The 17,082-nt window shown below is 39.3% G+C and overlaps 1 protein-coding gene across 1 annotated transcript in view; it reads left to right on the top strand.

The window, feature by feature from the left end:
• The window catches only part of RBMS3 (RNA binding motif, single stranded interacting protein 3), a 443,174-nt gene that overhangs the window by 359,883 nt on the left and 66,209 nt on the right, over positions 1-17,082 (top strand). The window contains exon 8 of the mRNA XM_010584321.1: positions 10,760-10,806. Coding sequence (XP_010582623.1) covers positions 10,760-10,806 — 47 coding nt within the window. The remainder of the gene's footprint in view (positions 1-10,759; positions 10,807-17,082) is intronic.

The following is a 17,082-nucleotide window of genomic DNA, read 5'->3' as shown; positions in this document are numbered from 1 at the left end:
AATGAGGTAGATCTAGCCATAGTACCTTCTTATGCATGATTATAGCTATGAAGGCTGAAGGACTTACAAGTATTTCTATCCTAAACACCTATTCTTTGTGTTTATGATTTAGACTTCAAGGAAAAAAAAAAGTATGTTGTTCAATTGTGACCTAAGAGAATAGAAGTTGGTGGGGTTTTTTTCTTTTGGTGGGTTTTTTGGTGGTTTTTGCTATATTTACTTCAATTTTACAAAGCAAAAAACCCCAAGAAAACTATTTGGTATTTCTAAATTATGTGTTTCTAGAGGGCGTCTGCTTTTTTGTAACTACTTGATTTTGCTAGCTGATACTTTTCAGACCATTAGGTTATGACATATATACTCCAGCACGATTGGTGAGCTCCTAAAACAAACAGAAAGGCCTCTTGAAAGCATAGAAATTTCTCCCTCCAGCAAGGTGGTTATTGTACATTGTTCTAACAGCAATGCTCTAAAATATTTTTAGCTTTGTGGGCTGAAAGTGCCAGTGTGGCAGCCACATTTGCTACAAGAGATTGCAGAAGTCTCCAAAGGTTCATTGCAGTCTCTTATGTCATATTTCTAAAAAAAATGGAGACATCTTCTTAGGAGCCATTATGGTTTGTCATGTTAAGGATCTATTGAGGAACAAGTGCTCAAGAAGTACTTCAAGTGGTATACTCAGGTCATCATATATAGAGCTTGAAAAACAAAGGTCTATATACAGGAGACAATAACAAACCCTCAATAAGGTCAACAATCCATATATTAAAGACTTCTAAATCCATGTTTAAATAGTAAATGCCATCATAGCTATTATCTCCACTGTTCTATACTTCCTTCAGTTCAAATCAATAAACAAGAGAATATAAAGTTAAAGCCAACAAGCCACCATTATGCCTATGGCCTCAGGGCATCAGCTTATTACATCGGACATCGTTCATTTGCTGCTGGTGGAGTGGCTTACATTAAGCACAGTGATATCCCTGTGACCTAGAGGCAGGGTGTGGTTGGTATGTTTAGAGTATGAACATTTAAAAACTAGTTTTCAGTGCTGAGAGACATCATTCCTTATTGTTGTTCACAGTCAGCTACTGAGCTGTTGTCATGGTATAATCTACAAATGTGGAAAGATTGTAAAGATACAAACTCAGAAATATTTCAGGCTAGGAATGTGCTCCGTTCTCTTAGATTTGCTTAGATTTTCTCTGTTTACTAATGTCTGGTTAATACCTTGCTGCACATCAGATATTTACTACTCAAGGCATCAAAGACAAGAATTCATGTTCTCTTTTAGGGTCACTCATTTATTGGATTTCTTCCCCACTGTTGTTAATTTTCTTCTTTCCAGTGTAAAATCCTTCTGTATAATTACTCTTATATTTTATATGCAATAGGGTTTTTCTAACTCTTTGTCCTTTAATGATCTTACTTTAAGCATGATGTACCATTCAGTTGTTCTCTGTGTAGCAGCACTCGGGTAACCTTCCTGCAATTACTCCTGTCAGCTTTAATTTATTTAAAAAAGAACAGGCAGTGAGTAGTGAGAAATAATTGATATATGACAAGTGTCACAGTTCTGATTACAAATGGGATCTGGAAATATTCCCCACACCTCTGCTTTTTCTTGGTTTCTTCCCCAAAGAAAAGCATTAAAATAGTGTCCAAGAGATTACTCCCTCAGCATTTCCACTCTGAACAAGTCCTGGGGTATATAGACCAAGATGTATTTGGCTATTGTTCAGATAAGCCTCTGCATTCTTGAATACTTGCATGAAGCGTATTTCTAAAACTTCTGAGGTTTAACCAGCATTAACACTGAGCGTGCGTGAGGATTATTGCTCGGAAGGGCAGACCCCAGACAAGTGGCACCCACAGTTCTGTCACTGGCCTCAAATTTGAGCATGCAAAGTAAAGACAGACAGCTGTGCCCAATACTCTGCTGTAGGGGGGGAAATGGCAGGAGACTTAGTGGGGAGGAGCAGGTTTTCCCTCTCTGGCCATGCTGTTCTCGGGGGTCTTGCTCTCTTTTATGGAGACCTTCTGTGGAATTTTATAAGAGAGGATTACTTTTTTCAGTAAAGTTTTCAGGCCATACTGCAGAATGTAATAGAAGATCATATTCCTTTCATACATTTTTGTAGATTGCTTCATAACCATACAGAAATACTTTAGTTGGCTGTTAAATTGGCTTACCTTTTTAAGTAAAGTCTTTAGGAGTACACTGAATTTCTCTAGGACTTTTCAGAGGGGTTTTTTGGTACTTGTTTACTTGGCCAGTTGCAACCAGGGAAGAATGCCTGACCTTGAATAGCACTTTCTAGTCCTTACCCTTCCACTCTTGTTTGAAGCCTCAGGAAATTCTCAGCAGATTTACCGAGGCATTTGACTGAGGATTTGCAATGGCTGACCAGTTCTGGACTAAGGAGCCAAGAGCTTAGATTACTGATGGCTTTATAAAAGGCTGTCAGATTAGGCATCTAGCATACAGGTGCAATAAATGTACAGTGAAACTTGCAAATGTTGGAAATATTTGCAGTGAAATTCTGACCTAATAACTGAGACAATTTCTGCACAAAGTTAAATTATTTTTTTTCCCGGCTAGTTTTTCCTGAGTCACGCTGGTTTAATTCAGCACTCTGTTTTGAAACTTCCCCTGACAAGATCGTGCTGAGATGGTGATAGAAGGTAATCATATTCAAATTCTGTCTGTAAAATAGTTGATTTAATTTACCTCTAAATTGCAATTGACAAGTCTAGAGGTGGACATATCTCCAAAAAAAAATTTTATTAGCTGAAAATGCGTCCAGGGAATCAAGAGTACAAATTGAGATCAGACTGGATTAAAAACTGCAACTTAAATTTTACAACATAATCTTTTATTTCAGATTTACTGAAAGTTTGTTTTGGTTATTCAGAATCTTATCAAAATCTTTTGATAAGAGTATTTAAGAGAGGCTTTATTTAAAATTTATCTGGTAGAAAGGGAGAAATCTTCCATAAACTAAGAACAAATGAGATGCTTTGCATCAGCCCAAAGTTTATTACTGTTTACATTCTTCTAGAAGGAACAGTTCTAGAAATGGTAGCCTTTCTATATCTGGTCAGGCCAAAGTGATTAAGTATTTTTTTACAGTCACAATATTTTGAAACCTTTGATACTTCATTTGCAAGTTTCTGAAAAATTTAGACCATTTACATATTTGTGTTGTCTTTCTTGCAAGAGACTATCACTATTACAGTATTGGTGCATATATCAGAAGAGCGACATGCACCATTGAATGCAACCCCCTTGTCATTGAATTTGATCTCATGTCTATAATGATACTTAATAATTGCCACCAATAATTCTTCTATTGATTACTTTCTTGCTTCTGTAATCTGGGTTACATTTTTGTTTCTAAATAGCCAAGAGGTTAACCTCTATTTCCTCCCCCTGCCCCTCTTCCTTCTTTCCCCTTTTCTCCTTTGTTTTCTTTCAAGATCAGTTGCTGAAATGTCTAAAGAATTAAACATGTTTTTAATTCTTTCTTAAAAAAATAAGATGACCTAGTAGTTTGGGAATGTTACTTTTGTTAACAGTTTCTCTTTTTATCTGCTACTCATTACAATTTTGTCTAATGCAAACAGTAATTTAGAGAGAAAAACATACAATAGGTAATTTGAGAGACTTCCTGATTTTTTTGTAAAGTCAGTACCAGTGAAGGGCTGAAGCAATTGATCCTGGTGACAGTTGTCCCTTCTTTACCAGCAGCAGGCATTTAGAAATGATTAGTAAATCTGTGCCAGGCCCATTTATAACTCAGACATAGATTTCTTTTTATGCTTCCAAGGAGATAGGTACAACTTAGTTGTGTTCCATAATCCTCAGTGTCTAGGCCTGATGTATTTTATACCTAGACAAATAATTTTTTCTTTTCTGTGGGAGACAATTTACAGGCCTGTTCAGATATTCAGTAGTACCCTCATATGCAAACCATGCACAAAGACATTTACTATATATTTAGCATGCGTGTAAGTTAGACATTGGTCAGTATTTTGCATGCTTATTTTCAGCAAAAGCTTAGTTTAGCAAAGAGAGGAATTGAACCTGAAGAGGACCCTACACAGAGGGAGAAAGTAGAAGGGCAGAAGGTAACTGGCAAATAAGTGAAAAGACACAGAGCAATGAGTTAAAAATTCTTCATGACACCAGATGCTGTCATTTTGGGCAACATTTTGAGAAGGTGTCCAAGTGGCACAAATACCAAAGAACAGTTTAAATGGTTGGATTTTGAGCTTGTAAAGCACATAGAAATATTTTAAAATAATGACCTATATGAAATCACTGTCCCTGAAATCAGGATTTTAAAAGGGACTGGTTTTACTCATAATAAGAGCCTTGGTTTGGTTAAAGTAGAATCAGGACTGTACCTGCTTTCTGAGATTAGTTTTCTTAGTTTTCATTTTGGCTTTCGATTTCCTTCCACAGTGAAAAATGTCATGCCATTTGCTCCAGAGGTTTTCTTGCAGTTGGGTTTTCCTCCAAATTCTGCTGCTATGACAGTGTTTTCTTATGCAGAATAAACAGATATTGGAGACAGGGGAAAAGGACATATGGTTGATGGTTGGACTCAATGATCTTGACAGTCTTTTCCAACCTAAATGATTCCATGATTCTGTGATCTTTTTCTGCGTTCTGCTGTATCCCCGACATATTTTGTGGGCTGTGATTTTCAGTAGTGCTGCAAGCCGTCCCTGGAAGTCATTGCAACTCACTGTAACGCACACATCTAGTGTGCAGATGTGACTGTAATCCACAGCTGATTTAACACTGGATCAGACTGATGGCAAAATGGGTGTGCCAGATCCCCGAAAGCAGATGGTTCGTAGACCTGAAGATGGCAAGGTTAAATATATGAGTTGGCTGTGGAAACAGAATAATTATATTTTATTATATATGTCTCTGTGAGGAGGATATTATGCTCTCTTTTTTTTTCTTTTTAACTTTTGTAAACTTCAGCACTTATCTTTTAACTCATCAGATAAATTGAAGTGGGAACAAAGTGACTCGACCCCAAGAACAGAAGCTGTGTACACCAGACTTCCGTTCCAGTTCTGTAGGACAAAAAGGGGGTTTTGTCATTCATTTGGGTATCTGAACTTGTCATTGTGTTTATCAGCTCAGCCTCTGACCTTCTCAGGTTCATGAATCACTTCCATGTTTGACCTCAATATTATATATTTTTCTCTCCACAACTACTTTTTTCTCAGAACTTGCAGCTGCTTAAGGAGCACACATCACTGTGAAATGCTCCATTTCTTTCATACACATCTATATATTTAAGAGGTGTCACATTTACATTCTAGATTTCTCCTTCTCTAAAAAAGAAAGGTGTTTTTTATTCAGAATTAAATTCAGAAATATTTCTAATAATGTGGAACATTCTGACAGAACTGTTTAAATAATCAAAGGAAGGAACTCTGCCAAGTTAACTTTACTGGTGACTGAGCTTATTTTATTAAATGGGTATTTTAAGCGAATCTCATTTAGGTTGCTGGTTTCTCCCCCCCTCCTCTCTCTTCCTTCTTCAAAGTGTTTCAATCAGAGTATCTGCTGTCAGGCCACAAGAGATCCTTGTGCTGTGATGCCTGGCAGATATTAGCGGTGGTATCAAAACAAGTACAGGAATTTCAGTGTTGAAATTTCAATTGATCCACTGTAGCAGCCAAGAGCACGCCCATTCCCCTGGGACCGCAGTCCTCCAGCATGAAAGGATGAGGGGATGAGTCAGAGGAAATGGGGAAGAGAGACCTATCTTCTGGTCTAATTTCCACATGGCTTCACCACAGAAATCCCTTGAGTCCTAGGGTACAACCTTATTTTTCCAAATCTCACCTTAAGGAGGAGAAACCCAGAGAAGCTCCTGCTTGGAAATCCCACAACGTCAGTGGATTTCATCCCTTTTTAATTTGCAGGCCTCCAATTTTTTCCAGTGGGACTGTGGCCTCCTGCACAATGAGAAATCCTGCAGTGACAGCAGCCTTGCTTTGCACAGGTGCTCCAGCACTAGGCATAGGCTGGCCAGAGCAGGTTCAGGGAGATAATGGGGAAGATTCACCTGAGGAAGAGGCATAGGACATCTCCATAGCAGGTCGATATTATGGTGAATTTTTGCACACAGTGGGGGAAAAAAACTCTACACTGAGGTGGTGATCATTCACGAAGTTGTTCATGAAAGCTGCTTCCTAGCAACACAGAAGATATCACGCGACCTAAAATTCAGGCATTTATGGGTGTTTGTGTTTGCTGGAAGACAGATACTGGGCTCATAAAGGTTGTTCCTGTGAGAGTTCACAGCGATTTGGAAAAGAAATAATAAACGCACCTTATTTCACATGATATTGAAGATGTGATCATTTTTTTAATAATCACTCCACAACTTAATAATTTCTTCGAGAGATTTACAAATCCAATTTACATAAGCAATGCAAATGTGATGGTCTAAGAGCCTTTTTAATGAGGCAAATGTGCTCATTTGTGTTCAAATCATAACAAAGAGAGGGGGAAAACAACAGAAACAGAACACCTTGTCTTTGCCCATGGAAAATTTTTCACAGCAAAGTCTTGCACAAAGGCCTTCAGACTTCCTGGGGGAACCCTCACCTTCCAAAGGCTTTCTGATATTTCCTGCACTTTAAATTTAAAGAAAGGTGCGGACTGGGTCTTTTGTTATTAGAATCTCTTTGTTCACCGATGTCAATAATTAGAAAACTGCAGCAGCAAAAGAGCAAAACTCTTCCTTCCTTTGTCTTAAGTTCAGACACTTTGGTAAAAATAAGCAATAAGTAAACACATAGAGTTTAAATACTTCCTTTAAAAAAAAAGTATTTTAAATGAGCTTGTTTTATTTCTGTGTCACGTGACATTCTGAACAGACCAGTTGAGTAATAATTGAGAATGGCGTTTATTCTGATAGCAGATATCACTTTTTTTTTTTTTATTACTTTAAGGGATTGCATGTTGAAATGTTGAGGTGCAGGATTTTCATTCAGTAGCTGAGTGTATGTCCATTATCTGGCTGAGCAGCATAAAAATTCTGTGGTTCAGTTGTTCCTTCATAGAAGATTTATCTGACAAATATTTTCCTAAAGCGGCATTCCATCATCAGTGCCACTCTCTCAGGTGGCATTTAATCAGGAAGTGTTACTATCAGAAGAAGGAATAAGACCCTGTCCTTCCACTGAAACATGAGCAAAACAGTGGATGAAAAGACCTGCAAGAAAATACTCTTCAGCTCAACAGAGGACTGCTATGGAGACATCAGCCAGTGCCTCGGTATAGTTAATACCGTATTAAGCACAGTGACGGCTATATTCAGTTCTGGTTTTGACAGAATAAGCTGGACTTCTATCACGTGGAAGTCTGAGGCCAACCCCAATATTCTTTATTTGGTATTTTTGGAATTCCTGTTTGTGTGCTATGGAGAAAAGTGCAGACAATTTTCCAGTAAGTTATTATTGCTCATCAGTTTTTATTCCTGATGAATGAGGATGCTTCAGACCATAAATCTTTCACTGGTCCAGGCTAACTGTTACCTCTCCTGGGCTTCCAGCCAGCATAATTTTGTAGGAAGGAATTACACAACTTGATGAGAAAGAAGTAAATAGTCCTCTGTTAGCAGCTATTTGAAATAGCAGCTGTTTAAGGCTATTCAGCAATGGGGGATATTAGCGATATTACTGGGCAAACTGTAGGTGGTGTACCATATGCACATATTGCCACATGCTGTGTCATATTTGTCTAATGTGAAACTTTCATTTACTGGCAAATGGGATAGTGATATTTATAGTGGTCACTGCTGAAGTACTTGAACAGATTCTGGTAATCTGTCACTGTGCAGTATAGATATGGAGCACAGATAAGGAGATGAGTGTCTAGGCTTTCATATTTTGTACTCGCCAGGCCCACAACGGTGTCCCTTATTTCTAGTACCAATAATATGTAATGGACGTGATGCTAATATATGGAGAATGGAGGATGTGCAGTTTGTCTGCATGCACCCACACTCAGGTCTGGGGTGTGATGGGGTTGGAGGGCAAGCTGAGGGTCTGTGCACGATCACGTGCTCAAATATCCATGAGACACGTAACTGAAAGCGATGTAAACGTGTGTTTGCAGTTCTCACGTGGACACTGAGCATTGCTAGGGCTCCAGTGAAAGACCTGCTGCAATTTATCCTTTCTGCACCATCATTTTTATTTATCTCCAAGAAACTAAAAAAGAGCAATTGTTCATTTTCCCCTTTCCTCCCAGCCCTCCCTCCCTTGTTGCTACTTTGTCCCCAGGTCCACTAATGTGAGCTGTGGGATATAGTGAGCTCTTATCCAGGCAACTCTAAGGACTGCTAGATCTAGAAGCTCCCTTATTTAGAAAGCTCGAATCTCTCCTTTCCCAAGGAATTATAAGGGTTTTTTTCTTAGTCTTGAGTAGATGTGTGATGAGATGTTAAAAAGTCAACACCTTCATTTACAGAGAATATCTTAAGTTATTTTTAAGGGTTTTTTTAAAATTGTTAGAACTAATTTTTCTGTTCCTCTAGGGCTTATACATGCTATTTTAGTTGTCTTTACCAGTGAAGAAATATAAAAAGAGAGCAATAACAAACGTTACAAGTGTTGAAAAGAGAAAGGAAAATAAGAGAAGATTTTTTCTCTAAAATGTATTACAGACAAAAACCCCAACATTTATGATATTAAAGTTCTATTGGTTCTCTTTTGAAATGAACTGTATACATTTCCATTAGTAATTAATGCAACCTTACCAAACAATACAATATGCTGAGAATGTGTAAGACATAAGAATGTAAAAAAAATTTAAGTAGATCATCCCTTATGATTTTCTAAGCTAATTTATTTTTTTACATCAAAATTAGCAGTGGTTGGGGTCACCCTAAATTTGATTTTTTGACATTTTAAACTTGCAGAAATAGCCTTTTTTATTTTTCTTTGTATGAAATGAATGCATTTTAAAAAAATAGCCATGTGTTCTTGGCCTTAGTCTCCTGAATTATCCTTTGCTTAGGAGATAGTACATATTTTACTAAAGCAATGGCATTTTCAAAAAGGAAAGCATTTGCCCTAGCATCTGCTTAAAAGAATAATGAGAAAAATATACAAATTTAATAATGTCATGAACATTTTTTTTGGCTGCATAAGGTAGTGTGATCAGAAATTATTTTGGGCCTCTGGAAACTTGGACCATGTCCTCTTAGACCAGCGTGCAGCTGCTGGGCTAAGCTGGCTCTTCCAGGAGTGCTGCCCGCTATCTGCCTGCTCGTCACCAGAGCATTTACCCTGGCTGCTCACCTGCCTGCGCGGGAGCCGGCCAAGCCCAAACGCTTTCCTGACCTGTCTGAGCAGCCATCTGGAAGGGGGCAGATGCCATTATTCAAAAGTACTTTGGTAGATGGGTCCAGGGGCTTTAAAAGCTCCCACCAGGAGCACAGACCCTGCCACATGGTTGGTAAAGCACCTGTCCTTGAAGCAAATGCTGCTGTCTCCCATCTCAGGCAACGAGCATATGGTCTGTATGACAAGTGGAGAGAAATACAGTGCCTTGGGGTGGGATGGTGCCATAGCCATTTTTCAGCTGCTCCCAAAGGAAGAGCAGCACCTTGAGTAATGGGGGCCCTCTCTTCTCCTCTTCTAGCCGTGCACAAAGGGAGATGTCTTCCCATCTCCTGGTAGTGTCTCACGTTGGCAAGTGTTTCAAAAAGGGAAGGGAAAAAAAATAAATACAGGAGACAAAAAGTCAAGGCAAATGCAGTATGTGGGAGGAGAGACTGTCAGTCCCATGTCTTAAAGTAAATGCTGGGGAGGAAGCTGGTCCTTCCCACACAGCCCTGACTGCCGTCTTGGAGCATAAGGTGGAGCGTGAAATTCAGTCTCCAGCCCTGCTCTCTACCTGCCTTTCCTGTGGTACCTGTGGATACGTCTGCTAATGGTTGGCGGTGGTGACGGTTGTTAACTGGACACTGTTTTGACACTGCCAAATCCTTTCACACAGGTCACGATCTGCTTGGTGGTGAACCGCAGTTGAAAGGCTCTGTGTAACCCATTAACAAATTCTTTTGCTGTCCAGACCTCTGAAGTATTTTAAAAGCCTTGTTTAAAAGCTTAAGCACGTTTTGGTTTTTTGGTTTTTTTTTTTTTGGTTGGTCTTTTCTGCTTCACAGCCCACTTTTTGTTTCTTGTCTCATGGTAATGAATTAACAGTAAATTCGAGTGACAGCCTGGGGAAATGCTAGACTGGGGTCATGCAGGGTGTGGCCTTTGTAGGAAAGATGAGACTCCTTCCTGAGAAGTTCTGGTGAAGTTGGCTTTAGAATATTTAGCAACTACCTGTCTCACAGGTAACAACAGGATTTGGCCCTGTCTTGTTACAGCGAGCAATGGGATGTAAATGCATTGATCTCAGTGGAGTTATTAACTGATAGTGGTGCAACAAAAGCACCATTTGCCCTAAATGTTATGGAGAGATGACAACCAACATACTGAACAGATCTGTTTCTCAGGGATCTCTCAGGCAGGGGACGTAGCCAACCTGTCCGTGCTGCTTTGGGCCATCTGAGCTTCCCTGGAGAATTTAGGTTTCCATCTAAGTTGCATTCAGTTTTTATTCCTTTTGGCTTAGAATATGTTTAATGTCTTTCATTTTTCTTTTTCTTTTTTTTTCTGCAGTAATAGTAAAAATCTGTTTTTTTTCCCTAACTATGTGCAGGCTGGCATGGCTTTGACTTACGATCCAACAGCTGCTATACAGAATGGGTAAGGAATGCATGTTTTCTTGTGCCTTTTTAAAAATTATTTTGAATGCCATCTTCTGTTTTCTTTTTCTGTAGTGAAACTTATTCAGAAGCAAATTCATTCAGTCATATTTTGTCTGAAGCACGTAATGCTATATTGTCAAGTTCTTCTTTTAGTTTCCCTTTTGTTTTTATGCCCTCTTGTTTGTAATATCCATTTGAATGGGAAGTTGTTTTTCCTAATAGTTTCCATCTCTATTTGGCAAATGCTAGTGGATGGTTTTTTAATCCTTCTCTGTCATGAAGTGGAAACCAGTAAAGTTTCCCTTTACTGACTTTGCTTTTGTTAAAATAATCGTTGAAGATTCCAGCATATTTTGGATAATAGAGCTGTTACTTCATCTGGGGTTCTCTCTACAGGCTGGCTGGCTTCCATGGCATTGTCTGAATAGAAATGCCAAATAGGGAGAAAGCCTTAAATCAGTGTGTAAGCAGATGGGATTTAGGGGTAAAATTCTGAGCAACGCTTTTCTTAATTTCTCAACTACCATTTGTCAACACAAAGAATTGTAACCTTTTTTTCAAATTTAGTAGAGAAGTTACATCATTGTATTACTTACCTGCATGATTATATTTCCAATTATTTCATGAGCTAGAAAAACAGAGCCTTGAAATCTAGCTATGCTTTCAGATAGGTTAACAACAATTTGAAGAGAAGCAGGAGGTTCAACTCTGAACTCTTTGACAGTCACTCTTTGATCAGAGAGATGTTTGATACGATTATCAAATTCCATGCATACTCCTGTCTGTGTTCTCCAGCTGAAGAGAAGAATGTATTGATATAGATGAGAATGGGTTTATTTGTTAAATATTTGTTAGGGCACTGCTAGTTGAAGCATTTAGGAAAAAACCTAACATTCCCCATAGTTAAAAAAAAAAAAAAATTATAATAGTTAGTATATTTTGCTTTAATTGCCCGTTACAAGCAGTAGCTTTGTAGGACTCGTGATATTCCCATGTTGTGGAGGAAGCGGCCAAACCAGAACAACTCAGAAAAAAGAGGGGGTTTGCAGAGTTGTGATTTCAGAATCCTCTGGTTCTGTTTCCCTGTTCTGATCTCCCAAATGAGTCTGTCTTCTCTATCGTCATACTTTTCAGCTGGTAACACATTATAGGCTATAAATAAAACCATCACTAGTTCATAATCCACCAGGGTTTCATCTAGACAACTGGCTTTTATTTCAAGTGAATTCCTGCATGTCAGTTGTGTGAATGTTTTGGAAACTGTAATTTGAATGATCCATTCAGATTAATCTCATTTTACTTCAAGAATATTTTTTTTTTAAATTATGAAAGTTATCTCAGAATCAGACATTATTTTTATCAAAGAGTACCCATACTGCTCAGGTGTTCAGGCTGCTCAGATGGTTTGGTCACTCAATTGTTTGAACACTCTGTCACTGATCATTGCGAAAAGAAATAGTACCCGATGGAGAATTTAGGCTCTGCAGTTTTTTAAATGTTCTTTTATTTGTAAAGCATGAAATATACCACAGCACTAGATATCTCTCTAAGAGTGACAATTAATTACTGCTTTGACATATCTCTTCTTTGTAGAGTGTCAAAATATTTTCAATTTCATCAGGACAAAACCATCTGATTCAAAATGCTCTTATGGTGAGATCTTGGTTGTATGCCGTATCATGAGGAGAAGCTCTTACTATGCGGAAAAATTGATCTGTCCACCAAAAACTACACAACTGTTGTTCCATCCTTTGGTTGCATCTTTAAAATGCTGTCACCTGAGGATCGTCAGGCCCCTTTGGTTACAGTTTCTTTTTAGCTCCCCAGGCATTCAGTGAATAGGCTCTACGTATCCTGTAGTTATAAATTTTTACTATTTTTCATAGGCCTCTTTACTTGCAAGTACAATAAAAATCTAGCTCATGGGTTTTATTTTAGCTAGTTTGGGAGCACCTCAATGCTTTACCTGTAAAATGTGCAAATGTGATTTGTTGCTCACTGACACAAGACACAGTTATCGTAGCAGGTGTGTGGCAATGGTGAAAGAGAGTTAAAGGCTCTTAAACACTGTGAAGTAAACCGGGTTAACTTAATCGTCAGTGAAGGGGCGCTAGGCAAACACATTGCTCTTCCTCACAACGAGGACAGTCTGGAAGTGAGCACAAAGATGCTGCTTGCAGCCCCCTTGTGTGGATGGTGTGCCCATACCCACCCTGTGGGTAAAATGCTGCATAATACTTTGGCAGTAAGGTGGACCAAGCTGTTAAGGTTTGCATGGAGCAATGTTACCCAAAGGTCTGTAAAACAAAGACCACCTTCAGGCCTGTTTGATGTGGCGGTCAGGTTAAGTGGGTGTTGACCGTGCACACAGCTCAGGACTCATTGATGTGCTGTGATAAGCATGAGTCCCTCAGTCCTTTGGGTGTCCACCAGCATGGAGCTTAGTGAACTGAGGCTGGAGACGGGAAATGTAAAGATGCCCAAACCAAGGTGAAGATTCAGGTGAAGTACGAATTACCGATAAAACTTAAAAAGAAAGATTGACTGCATATGCTGATGTCTGTTAGAATCCTTTATCGGGTTGATAGATGCATTTTGATGCATGTAAGTTGCTAAGTCCACACAGGATTATATGGAGGATGGAGGCCTACTAGAGAGTCATGTCTCTGCAGGTGTCACGGACTGGTGTTTAAAATTAAGAGGTGTGGATTATATTAGGTTTTGGGTTGGGGCATAAGAAAACCTCAGGGAAGAATCTGGACTCTTGTATGTTGTCCAAATGAAAAGGTGGGTTCTCGCTGCTCATGGTGTAGTACTATCACTTTTATTACTGCATAACTGTGTATTTGCCTTGAAAATCTATAGCAGGAATAAAACAAAAGAGAGTGTGAGAGAGACTTTCACTAAAAATAGCGAAGATTTTTTCCCCACAAAGGAATAGATAATTTTCTTCTCAGTCTATTACATTGTAAAGCTTGATTCTCCATTTCATTATATTGTTTTTATGCCCATGTAACTCTGTTTAAGCATCCAGTGGAGTTACATCAGCGTAAAACTGGTATAATGGAGTAGAGAATCTGGCCCATAGTGTACCGTAGCATTGCAGTATGAGTTACTGAAGACGTGGTAACCGCACACTACAGTAGATAAGCTCTTTTCCCCTGCCAATCTCTCTGTGCCTTTTTTGTTTTATAATCAGCCTTTTCTGAATTGCATTTACAAAGGTACTCAGGTTTTATTTTGGGGAGTACTGTGCCCGTTGTAATATGCTATTGATTTTTCAATTTGTGGTATTAATATTGTTTTAGTGGTTTAATGCACTCACACAAAGAACAAATAGAGCTCTTGTACTTGCACTGTAAGGATGCTGATTTTAAATGTTCCTGAGGCTTGAGTCCTCCTGGCCATTTGACTCAGATTGCGATGTGCTGTATCAGTTTAATATCTGATATCTGGGGGACTATACTGCACATTTGCTGGCCAATGGGCTCAATATTCAGATAGGTCTTTTTCATCTCAAACATCTGACTGTGTGGCTTATTGCAACAGAAAATTGCTGCCTTGATAACGCTTGGTAATACTCTTAACGTTATTTGAGCCCCAGGATACTATTTATGAATCTAACTTTTTCAGTACTGCCCGCAGGCACGAGGCATGAGCAAATGGTGTTTATTGCAGTGCAAACAGGATCTTGCTCTTGTGCAGATTCTGTGTGGAAGCTTGCACATTCCCCCATAGGATGGGAACCATATGGATTGTTTTTTTCTATTTTTTGGCAGGGAAGTAGCGACCAGACGCTACAGACAATGCAGTCCCCAAACGCGGGGGGAGGGTTGATGTAGGAGGGGAGTATGTTATTTGTCTGTTAAGCAACAGAAACTGTTCTTAAAGCATTGCCTGTGTGTGCCTGATGAGGTACTGGGAACATGATTCTTTTTAACATCTCTTAAAAACATTTTCTTTTGAGCCCTTTATAAACTCCTCTTCAGGAGCATCCAGGCACATCTTTTTGCTTCCTAGTGATGAGTTTTCCCTGTGCTTATGGAATCTAGGCATGCTGAAAAGGTCTATTTTTAATACAAGGGCAATGTTCATTTTGCCTCACCCCTGCTGCCTGCCTTTCTACGCTTTTGCTTCTAGCATTGCAATTGCAGCTGAGGAGCAGGGACACTGGCTCAAGCCTGCAAAAAACTGCCCAGGCCAATATAAGGATGCAAATGCATTTGCAGAAAATGCAGCTACACCTTTTGGAGAACTTTCCTTAGAGCCCACAGGTCAACTACCACAAAGCTTACAGCTCTCAAAGTACCATACCAGATACTTTACATTTTAATGCCAGGAAACTTGGGGGCATAATTGAATATATCTAAAATGAGTCAAAGTCAGTATAATTCATCTCTCTTTCCACTCCTCTTTCTGATGTACATATTCTGATGACTGAGAATCCCGTATCCCCTTGGACTTACTTACAACATGCATCTTTCACCTCATTTCACCTCCCCCTGAGCCCAAAGGAAAAAAAAAAAAGGAAAGCCTAAGATCAAATACGGCAAGGTCAACAGCTGCAGATCTTGTTGGGATGCTGTAGGGTTTACACCAGAACAGGCCACTCCTGCATTTTTGCTCCTCTTGTCTTTTGTTAGGTCCCCAGCATGCCACTTATGCCAATTACATATTAGGACATTAGCCCATTTGTATGTAAAGGGAATTTGGGGAGATGCCTCCGTGTCCCATAGGTGAGAGCATGTTGAGCCCTCTTTGTGAGCAGGTCCTGCCAGGGCAGTGCATGGCTCCAGCACTGTGGCAGGTTGATCATCTCACGCCCCCGGGGGGGGGGGGGGGTGTGGCTAGAGTCTGTCCTCAGCAAGGACACTCCTATCCTCACCATACCACTGTACTTCATGCGTGGCAGAGATATCCTCATCCTTCTTTTAGATCCCTTTGGGCACAAGTGACACTGTGGCAGGAACACAAGCCTTTGTCTCTGGATATAAGGGATTCCTGATTGCAAAAAGTTTGACCTACAGCCTGTCACAGTGACTCAGATTGTTAAACTCTATTTATTATTATTAAAATTGAAATTTATAAACTGGATTTTCTCACATTGCCATCTGCTGCATCAGATTTCCTTCCTTTCTCTTCTTTGATGCTCTGGTGCATGAATTTACAAAATATAGCTGAGTGTCCTGATAGTATGTTTTATTTGATGCTTATTTGAGAGCATTCCAAACTGCGACAGATAAATGGTATTGGCAGGGCTGTTGGAAGGGCTGTATTTTTCACATTACCAGAGTTCATATTCCACAAGCTTATGTACTATTCAGATAACTGCATCTCTAAGCTGAAACTGAAATAGTTAGCTGTCTGTCAAGTTCTTGGCTTAGCACACGTTTTCCGTAAATTCGGTAGTATTTGCTGGGATTTATTGAAGAGTTTATTCTAAAGAATCAGCACTACTTCCAAATGGAAAGTTGTTTCTCCCCTGCACTCGTCTTTGTCCGAGCAGTTCATACGCAGTATAAGTATGAACGCAGCATCAGTGCCAAGCTGATGGACAGAATGAGAACAGAATGAGCAAAACTGTGTTGTTTTCTCAAAAGAGTTTTGTTTTTATACTGTCCGTCAGTTTAAGAGGTTTGTATGTATTTCTATACATTATACATTTTACTCATAGAGTAAATTCTGTCAGTCTGCCATTGACTGTTTTCATTTGCTGCACGCAGCATTTCTTAGTTCATCCACTTAGCAACAGCATAGCCAAAGTGATTTCTGGTTAACCTTGATCTGAGAGAAGCCCCCTGTAACAGGACTTGGATAACATATGCATCATGCTAATGCCGTAGATGAACCCAGCTAGTGCTGTAAAAATCCTTTCCCCTGCAATGTTGTATGAACTTAATGTTTGATACAAGCAGTGGGATACAAATGCCTCAAAGTTCTCGTAATAGGATATACATAAAATTGGGCAATGGCACAGTTTTAAAATAGTCTCTGTGAGAGCTTTGTAAGGGCAGATAAATGTTCCTAAAATAGCAATATATTTCTATTAAACAAAAAATCACTCAGACGCCACCTGCTGCTTTTGGCATTTTAAAATCTTACTTGGAATAGAGAGAACAAATGATTGCTTCTCTGTCTCCCTCTCCCCTCCTAACTTTGAATGTTTCCGCCCAACCTTCAAAGACAGCAGCCTGTTTTTCTGAGGCTATTGGTTGGATGAAGCCGGTAGTTATTTGAGCCTGCATCCAGAATGAATGCATCCAGTCTGAACTAG

The sequence above is a fragment of the Haliaeetus leucocephalus genome, unplaced genomic scaffold (genome assembly GCF_000737465.1).
Source record: "Haliaeetus leucocephalus isolate CR32 unplaced genomic scaffold, Haliaeetus_leucocephalus-4.0 Scaffold973, whole genome shotgun sequence".
NCBI lineage: Eukaryota > Metazoa > Chordata > Aves > Accipitriformes > Accipitridae > Haliaeetus > Haliaeetus leucocephalus.
The sequence above is the reverse complement of the archived record's forward strand: the minus strand, read 5'-3'. Positions and strand labels throughout refer to the sequence as shown.